Source organism: Hakea prostrata, chromosome 7, assembly GCF_041222555.1.
Source record: "Hakea prostrata isolate BN-2017 chromosome 7, UWA_Hpros_2, whole genome shotgun sequence".
Taxonomy (NCBI): domain Eukaryota; kingdom Viridiplantae; phylum Streptophyta; class Magnoliopsida; order Proteales; family Proteaceae; genus Hakea; species Hakea prostrata.
This window is the reverse complement of record NC_142606.1, coordinates 33192140-33201426: the sequence shown is the minus strand read 5'-3', so window position 1 is coordinate 33201426 and position 9287 is coordinate 33192140. Positions and strand designations below refer to the sequence as shown.

Genomic DNA, 9287 nt, shown 5'->3' with positions numbered 1-9287 from the left:
TCAAACTTTTTGGTAATGATTAACACTCTTAATTCAACGAACCGTAACTGTGCAAATTTGTAATACTAAGCTAACATTGTCAAGACTTTAAGAGTGAGTGGTTTCAACCAGGAAAAAAATAGTTAGATGGGAAATTCAAAATGATGGACTGTTTGGAGTGTTTTGTCTCTCTAAGCATTTAACTATCTAGGAAAAAACAAACACAAACAACAGTAACAGTGGAGCCAGGACACACAAAGAGAGGGAGAGAGAGAGGAGAGAGTGAGAGAGTTCTTCTTCTCTGCAACAGTGCAGCAAATTATTTATGTTCCTTTTGTGCAAATTTAGCAATTAAATACAAATAGATTAAAAAGTGCACCAGAGAAGGGCTCAGTTCTCCATGGGCGGGAACAACGCTATCCCGATTTGAATAAGAAAGCAAAGCTGAAAATTCACTTTTTAACACTTCCTTCTATTCCATTCACATGGTCATCTTCTCCTCTTGTGCTAGTTTCAATGTTGGAATAACCCTGAAAACGAAGGCAGGTATAATTAATTTTAAAAACCATCATTTTCTATCTCCCTTCATCTGCATTTTGAGTCTTTGACTGACATTCTGCAGATTGATGGCGAGTTTTTTGTTTCTATAGGTATCTTACCTACTCTTCTTTCGATATTTTTTTTACTGGATTTCCTTCTGATCTCCGGCTTGATTTGTTTCCCAGTCAAAGTTTTTTGATTTGGGTCAGTTCTTTTCCTACCCTGTTTATACCCTTTTGTTTTTATCTTTTAATTAATGATCTTGCTCGGTTTAGATTTTAGGGGGAAGTAAGAAAATTCTTTGGGTATTTTGTTTTTGATGGGCAGCGCACTATTGGGATCTTTTTCTCTGCTGGGTATTTGCTATTCTGAGTATTCAACGAGGTATGCATTCTTTACAGCTGTTGCTGGTTTCCTATACACTGTCTTCTCCTTCTCCATTCCCCGTTTTAACTTTCTCCTTATTTTTTCGGTTCTCTTGAGATTCGGGGATTCCGCTTAGATGGATTGGTTGTCATTTTGCATTTCATCTAGTCAATTTTCTCTGGTTTTCCAGTTTAATATGGATTGAGCTACTGTTGTTAGTCTTGGGTTCTTGAGCGTAACCTGTCTTTCTCTGTCTATTTCCTTAGGAAATTATTATCAATGTTTTAGAAGGGTATATTTTCGCCGGAGGTTGGATGGTTTCTGGGGTAGATTTGAAGCGAAGCTAGGAGAATGATGAACAATATCCCTTTCTCTGTAAAAGAGTTAGAGATTAGGGTTTTAGGGTTTGGAGCTCCTATGGGCTATACATTTCCTTCTATGGTGTCATTTGGTTCTACTGAGATCTGGTAGCTTAGCTTTTTAGTGTACGTGATTCATTTATAACAATGGTGGGAATGTGTGTGCAGATGATGTTTTTGTGAAGCTTTTGTGGTTTTTGCTGGACTATTGGATTGAGAGATGGACCGCAAGAGTTGGCTGTGGAGGAGAAAGTCTTCTGACAAGAGTCCTGGCGAAACAGAAAGCTCAGGGTCAATATCTTCTCATTCTGAAAGACTATCTGATGATCAGGTGGGTGGCTAACTCCTTAATGAGATTTAGATTTTACCCCTTCTGCTCTTGAATGTATGTTATCAGTTTGATTGTATTGGGATTCCACCCCAATGTTATGAAAAATGTTGCTTGTTAGAAAGAGGTGCTTAGTCATTCTTTGCCCATCTTTGCTGTCCATCAAGAACTCCCAAAGGAGGTGCTTGTTAGAAGATCACTTTTAGGAATCCATTTGACCTGTGTATGCATCAGGAGTTTTGATTGTTACATAACTGTGCAATCTTCTTTTTTTGTTTTGGTTGTGTACAACATACAGACCTACAGATTACACCCTTAAGTCTCTTCATAATCTGGGACAGGTTGTCATTCTGCCTGAAATCATGTTATGAGTCAAACTAAGAAAGAGAAAATAACTCAGGCTGCTTTTCAGTTCCCCAGTGTAACTATTGACTGTAATCTGATACTTCAGATCGAATCCCTCATTTCTTATGCTGTTGGGAATTTGTTGTTTAAGTTAGTAACTGTTGAGATTTTCCTTAAGAGAATATATTTTTTAAAGTAACTAATGTACCCAGGATCTTAATTTTATTTACGTTCCCCCTTCAATGTGGAAAGAAGGGGATTAAGGAGTTACTTTCAATCCTCAGTACAAGCTTTTGAATTGTTGCCAACTTTTAAAATGAGTGCATGAATGGATAGAAATATTTTTTTGTTATTAATTTAATTTGAAGGAAAGTTTTGTTGTTCTCTTCCTTCTTGCTTGTTTGCTCTCTCCTCTTTTTATCTGTTTATCTTTACATGAAGTGGTAACTTTGACATGGCCTCAGAAGCTTCTTTCTACCTTTGGAAGCAAACTCCACAAGCTACTGGGAGACTGGTGTTGTTTGCAAGACATCCATGTGTTTGGATACAAAGTAAATTGCAATTATGGACCACAACTGGTTGCTTGTTCTTTATGTTGTCCTAGATTAAATGCAAAAAATGGATGACTTGTTCACCACAGGGACTGGGGTTGATATCTGCAAGTGCTCAAAGAGCTTGCTTCAAATGCTTGTTTATGTGTACATGCAAGCAAGGAAAAAGAGGAGGTGGGAGCGGAATCCACTTATTAGAATGCATATATTCTGCTTGTGAAAAATGCATCAGTGAATGAGTCTGCTGGTGACATCTCATTTCCGATAACCAAAATTGTGAAATCCCTTCATGGTATGGGTTAATTAGTCTTAATATTGGACATGTTTCCTGGTCTTAGCTGCTTGAACCTTAGAATCAGTGAGCCTTCTTCAGTTTGACTAAAGCCCACCAGAAATGAGACTTTATGTGTTTTTCCATGGTGTCTTCTTTTTATATTTCAAACCTACCTTTGTGAATAAGGGGCAACTTGTCTGTTCCTGCCTCCCTTTTCTAAATTATTGTTTTTTCAGTATGATATGAAGGTGTACAGGAAATACTGAGTTTCATGAGATCTTGGAAATGCCTTGGCAAACCTGGTGCTGAAGGCTTCTGCACAAGCAGAGTCCAGGAGTGGCACAGCTTTCCTATGCAGCCTTACCCCAACAGTGCTCAATTTATCTATATGTTATGATACCTAGGACTTTTGGTCTTCAATAGTAAAATTTCTTCTATCTCTGCCAACATGATTTGGAAAAACCCTAAGATGTTTAATTTAGTGAGAAGCAGGATACCAGGGGGCTTCAGAAGTAACATGCCTTGACTTCTCTTTTAGGAAATAAAAATTAAGACAAATATTTCTCAAAAAGTTAAAGCAGTACCGACTCAACTGAATATGAAAATTGCTGAAACCCAAACTGCCTTATGTTACTACAATAGCTAATATATCGATTAAATGTGAACAATAACCTCCCCACTGAAAGATACTTTTGGGTTCTTCCCTGTCAGAGGAAATGGATGTTGGTGAGAACAGCCAATTGAACCATGAGTTTTCATGAATTGAGTACTGGAATTTCCACTGAAGACAAAAATGACAGGAAACCACATATTGGGGAGCTTCGTACTGGAATTGGTCAACATTCTGTATGTTGGAATTTATGTCTTCTGTTTCCACTGCCTCTTCTCAGTTTTCATTCTTTGTTTGGTGTTGTCTTTTTCCTCCTTGTTCATGTCATATTCAAACCAAATCATTTATCTTTGGCTGTTGTTGGTTCATGTAAGTGTTCTGCATAGGTGTTATCCTTTTGACTTATGATTTTGTTGGTGTAATCCTAATGGTTAATCTGTCTCCGAAGAACCAGGACACATCAAGGGCATCTCCAAATCATAGTACTCAATCACCAGAGGTCACATCCAAGGTCTCTATCGGTAGTGGAAATGCTAATTATGATGTGAGAAGTTTGAAAGAGAAACTCTCGGCTGCACTTTTGAACATCAGTGCCAAAGAGGAGTTGGTGAAGCAGCATGCTAAAGTTGCAGAAGAAGCTGTTGCAGGTAGTATTGATGTTGCTTCATTCTTCTTAATTCTTATGCATCAGTAGAAGGAAAATAACAAACTGATAGGCCTTGCGTTTCTTAAAAGCATACATGTGGGCACAAAAAATAGACCTATATTATATGTTCCTGGGATGGGGTGTGGGGGAAGTTCTTCATGTGTGAGCATGTGTCCAAGGGTTTAAATGTATGGTTTTCAAGGAACCTAGGCGACCCAAGGCATTTCCTGGATGCTCAGGTGATACCTAGGCATCCCAAGTCCAAGGGATTGTCTTGATGCCTGGGTGACACCTAGGCACCTCAAAGGCATCGTCCGGCAGGGTTGCCTGGGGGACTTGGGTGATGCCTTGTCAACAATGATTCATTATGAACCTCACTCTCCATGTAAGTAGTTGGATCAGATCGACTGATCTGCCCAAAGTTTGAGATATCATTATTGAACATTCACAAACCTTCAAAAATTAAAGGTTTCACACTCCTCTTTCTTCTCTCTCTTTGTCAAGGCATTGCCTAGTGGTCTCTGAGGAGTCAGGTTTTGCTCTCCTGGAGGGTAGTGTATAACACTACCCACCCCCACAATACATTCAGGGGGTCCCATCTTGTCTGCTTTCAGAGGTGGGACCTCACCTGATCGTGTGGCGGAGAGGGTGGAGCATACCTTTGAGGGCAGGTGATCCCAACTCGTCTGTGAGGATCAAGAAAATGCAGTCGCTATTTTGTCTAGGTAATTTAACTTAAAAAGTATTCTGGAAATGGGATCCAAAAAAAAGGAGGGGGGGGGGACCCAAGGGAAAAGGAAGAAGAGATGAAGCAGCAGCAGCTTTGTCATTGGTGTGGAAGAAAGGAAAAGCTGGGAGAAGAAAATCAGTTGATGGGAAGAAGAAAACAGAGTCACTGCATCTGATCCTCCAATGAAGCCTTAGAAATCTCTATATGCATCAGGCTTCTGTCTCTTGAAATATTTTATTCACTATTAAGTCATATTTAGTCTTTGCACATAAAATCAAAACTGGAAATGGGTTTTTACTTTTAACTCTGTTCTCTTTTAAACTGAAGAAAACAAGTTTTATTCTCATCCCTGCATTCTTTAGAACTACTTTGTTCAATAAGATGTTGCTGCCACGAGAAGTTGTTGGGCACTGCTTCAGCTCGCCTAGGTGTCATGACTACTTTGCTCCTAAAATGGGTGACTTGCAGATAGGGGTATGGGTTCTCATTTGGCTTCTTTATTCTCTCACCCTGGACTTAATACTTTGATGAATGGGATCTCAAACAAACAGACTTTTTGGAGGTGGTCTGCACTATCTTGAATACTGCTGGGATCCTTGCCTTACGCGAAATGAATCGGGCTGAAAGGGCAAATAATATTGAAAGAAGACCATTCCTGAAAGTCAGTGTTCTATCTGGCATAGGATACGAGTGACCACGAGAGAATAATCAGATACCTGTCATTTTTTTGAAAGATTTTCCTACATAATTTTTTTTCTGTACATTTGAATTATTTTTCTTCAGGCCCATTAAAAATGCATCTTATTTTCTAAAAAATTATACAACCCATAAAAATGGGTTGTATAAAACTGTCATCTGCTGATTTAGACTTACTAACAATTCCAGAATTCTCTGCAGGTTGAGGCCCACCAAATGGGTTTCATAGCCTTCCCTAGATCCTGATGCTTCTTCTGGTTGTCCTCCAAATACGATATAAATTGTTCTTCCATGAATTCAATAATTTGTTGCAACTTCCGTTAATCTCTTGCTACTTTCTTCTTCTAAAATCTATAATGTTCATGGAATACAACTTTTTCACATCCTCCTGTCATCCATTCCCATTTTTTGACCCCATAAGCATTTTAGTGGTCTTTCTTGTGAAGGCTCTGTTTTGAAAAGGAGTTAGTCTTGAAAGAAAGATTAAGTAGATATGCAGATAGCAAGTGAAGTCAAGTCCTACACTCCTATCCAGACCTTTTGTTTCATGTTACAGGGAATTGATTCATAATATGGGAAAAGCATCTGGCAACAATTTGGGTCTGGTGTTTTAATTTGGGATTAGTGATGAAGTTACCTTGATTGTAAACTCTTCTAAGTGAGAAGCTCTCTAGCTCAAACATGCAGACATACACAAACACACTCTGTGCATTTGTTAACTGTTAATCTTTGTAATCTGTATGATAATAATTTGGTTGTTCTATTTGGAATTCCAAAATGCCAGGCTGGGAAAAGGCAGAAAATGAAGCTGTATCCTTGAAGCAACAACTAGATGCTGCTACACAGAAGAACTCAGCCCTTGAGGATCGAGCAGGTCATCTTGATGGTGCCCTCAAGGAGTGTGTCAGGCAGCTCCGTCAGGCCAGAGAAGAACAAGAGCGGAAGATCCATGAAGCTGTTGCCAAGCAAACCCGTGAATTGGAGTCTTCAAAGTTTGAGCTTGAGAGCCAGCTTGCTGGGCTCCAGATCCAAGTTGAAGCTGCAAAAGTGGGAGCTTCTGAAGATCCTCACCTCCGCCTGCGGCTTGAGGCTGCAGAGAAAGAAAATGCTGTCCTCAAGCAGGAGCTTCTTGCTCGAGTTGAGGAGCTAGAAGTTACGGCTCTGGAACGAGACCTCAGCACCCAAGCAGCGGAAACTGCTAGCAAGCAACATTTGGAGAGTATAAAGAAGTTGGCTAAGCTCGAGGCAGAGTGCCGTAGACTAAGAGCTACATCTCGAAAAACATCCTCTGTGAATGATCACAAGTCGACTGCTGCCTCTTCAATTTATGTTGAATCACTGACAGATAGCCAGTCAGACAGTGGGGAGCGATTACTTGCAGTTGAGGCTGATAATCGCAAGATGAGTATGTCAGAGCTGAATGAGTGTGAGCCAAGCTGTTCAGATTCATGGGCATCAGCTTTAATAGCTGAGCTTGATCAATTCAAGAATGATAAGGCCATTGTTGGGAACCTCATGTCCTCTTCTGTAGAAATTGATCTCATGGATGATTTCCTTGAAATGGAGAGGCTTGCTGCCCAGCCTGAATCAGAGAGTGCAAGACACGGCCTTGAGTCAGGAGCTGTTTCAGATCGACAATATGATGGAGATAGCACATTAAAGGCTGAGCTTGAGGCAATGATTCAGAGGACGTCTGACTTGGAAGAGAAGCTAGAGATGGTGGAAGCAGAGAAAGAGGAGCTAAATGCAGCTTTGGCTGAGTGCCAATGTCGACTTGAGTTATCACAAGGTCAACTAATGAAAAATGAAGAGAAGTTAGTGGAGCTGCAAAGGTGGCTAGATCAAGTGAACGAATTGAAGCAAGCTTCTGAGCTAGAAGCAGCTGCTGCCAATGCAAAAAGAGAAGAAGTGGAAACACATCTTTCAAGTGTAGATGCAGAAGTCTGTACTTTGCATGTAAAGATAGATTCATTAGAAAAAGAGCTTGAGAAGGAGCATGCTTTGTCAGCTGAACTTAAAGCTAAGTGTCAGAAGTCGGAGGATGAGCTATCTAGAATGAGACGTGAAGCTGAGGTACGCAGAGCAATGAGTTCCAATGGCAGCTTCAAGATAAAACAGGTACGTCTTTCATTACATGTTTTAATTTGTGAATTATGATATTCTGTTGATACTCATGCGGTGCAAAATTCTGTAACAGATGAAGAGGACTTTTTTCCCCCACAGAATTTTCTTGTCTTGTACCTAATGTTGCTGTGTCTTGCCTCACAAACACATGAACAAACACTTGCATGCACAACCAAAACCTGAATGGTTGCCATGACTACTGAAAGGGTACTCTGGGAGGTTACTGGTTCCATCTGATTTGTGCATAGAACTAAATAGTAGACCACCTTGCCTATGGTTTATGGGCTGGTTATTTTGGGTTACAGTATTTGTTACCTAGTGCAGAACTGCATTTTTGCCCACCAATTGCCTGATATGTGGTGTGACCAGGTCTTCAGGGGAAATAAGAAGATAAGTTTAAAGATCATTTGGGACTTTGAGGGAAGGTGGGAACTGACACAAAAATAAAAGGATTGTCATAATCAGTTAAAAAACTGGCCATGCATAGGTGATTTTATTTGAGGTACACTTGTTCCCGAATCATAACGCTTGTTTTACTGATTATAATTTTGTTTATGCAGGATAAGGAGTTGGCCGTGGCGGCAGGAAAGCTAGCGGAGTGTCAAAAAACCATTGCATCTCTTGGACAACAGTTGAAATCAATAGCTACGCTGGAAGATTTCCTAATTGACTATGAGAAGTCACCAGAACTTGCGATGGGAGGATCATCCATACTTAGAGGAGAGCCTTTTAAAGTACCTTTTACTGATGCTAGTCTAGGTAAAACTGGAGCTGATTCTTCAAGGCTACTTGGTGATGGCTCTGGTCCTGTTTATGGTAAAGGTGGGGAATCACCAGCATTGGCTAGATCATCTTCATCGGCCTTTTCAATAAACAATGCAGTTGCCTTAGAGAAACACCGAAATGGGTTCGGGGCATTATTTTCTCAGAGTAAAAGCAATTCCCATGTAGAAAACCAGCAAAAAGAAACAGAGATTGAAGATGCATTGGCTTTTTAGTTTGTAGAACAGAGGATTATTTATTTAATGAATGGAATTCTCAATTCTCAATTAATTGTTTGTTAACACTAAATTTTAGTCCATTTGGTATCTCTTCTGGTAGTTGGTATCACTTTATTCAAGTTAGAAAGAAAAGAAAAGAAAAACTAAGATTTATGGATGTCCATTTGAAATAGCTTGTGTGTGGTTCAATTTCTTTGCAATTTGCAGCTTAACTTTGAAAGGAAGGTTTGTTGGTTCCCCGGACTTCATCTTTAAGGTGTTCATTGTTTTTGCTTGCTCAAGCTTTGACTCACATCTACAGCAAAAATTGTGCTAACAGTTCAACTTATGGGGTGAGAGAGGCTTGAACTCTCGAGTCGACCTCTAGATAACTACACGCAATGTGCGAGCCAACTACGCCAAACCCCCAGCCGACCCAACTCTTCTACATCACAAAGTTTCAACTTTCTCTCTCTCTCTCTCTCTCTCTCTCGTTCTTGAATATTCCAATTGGTTTGTATTTTATGTTGTGTGTGTCAAGCATGTAGTGGTGCCTCAGATTGCCAAGTTGTGGCTTTGGCCCTTTATTGGTAATTCCAATTTTTAGATTGTCTGAGTCAGAGTCTTGTTGGGGAGTTTTGTTAAGTTATATTGTTCCTTTCTTTGTCTGTTGTGAGCTTGTTAGAAGTATTTCAAACCTCTGTGCAAATTATTTGGCAAAATGGTCGAAAAAGTTCTTTGTCGAGGGTGTGGTGGTTA

At 39.9% G+C, this 9287-nt stretch overlaps 1 protein-coding gene across 6 annotated transcripts; it reads left to right on the top strand.

Moving 5' to 3' along the window:
- The first annotated feature begins 244 nt into the window (after window positions 1-244).
- LOC149010918 (filament-like plant protein) lies at window positions 245-8743 on the top strand. Of its 6 annotated transcripts, none has more exons than XM_089162603.1 (6): window positions 245-525; window positions 847-903; window positions 1413-1575; window positions 3801-3999; window positions 6209-7542; window positions 8109-8743. In XM_089162603.1, exons 3-6 carry the CDS (start codon window positions 1465-1467, stop codon window positions 8544-8546), a joined length of 2082 nt encoding a protein of 693 aa, XP_089018729.1. In that variant the 5' UTR covers window positions 245-525; window positions 847-903; window positions 1413-1464; the 3' UTR covers window positions 8547-8743. The 6 variants fall into 6 exon arrangements, with proteins under 6 accessions (XP_089018729.1, XP_089018732.1, XP_089018731.1 ...); XM_089162602.1 differs by lacking the exon at window positions 245-525 and adding an exon at window positions 562-629; XM_089162606.1 differs by lacking the exon at window positions 847-903 and having other exon boundaries at window positions 245-521.
- The last annotated feature ends 544 nt before the right edge of the window (window positions 8744-9287 follow it).

Excerpts from the sequence above, each read along its gene's own strand:
- LOC149010918 (XM_089162606.1), top strand. The coding sequence starts at position 1,465 with ATGGACCGCAAGAGTTGGCTGTGGAGGAGAAAGTCTTCTGACAAGAGT. Across the intron at positions 1,576-3,800 it reads AAAGACTATCTGATGATCAG|AACCAGGACACATCAAGGGC; the intron begins GTGGGTGGCTAA and ends CTGTCTCCGAAG. Across the intron at positions 4,000-6,208 it reads TGCAGAAGAAGCTGTTGCAG|GCTGGGAAAAGGCAGAAAAT; the intron begins GTAGTATTGATG and ends CCAAAATGCCAG.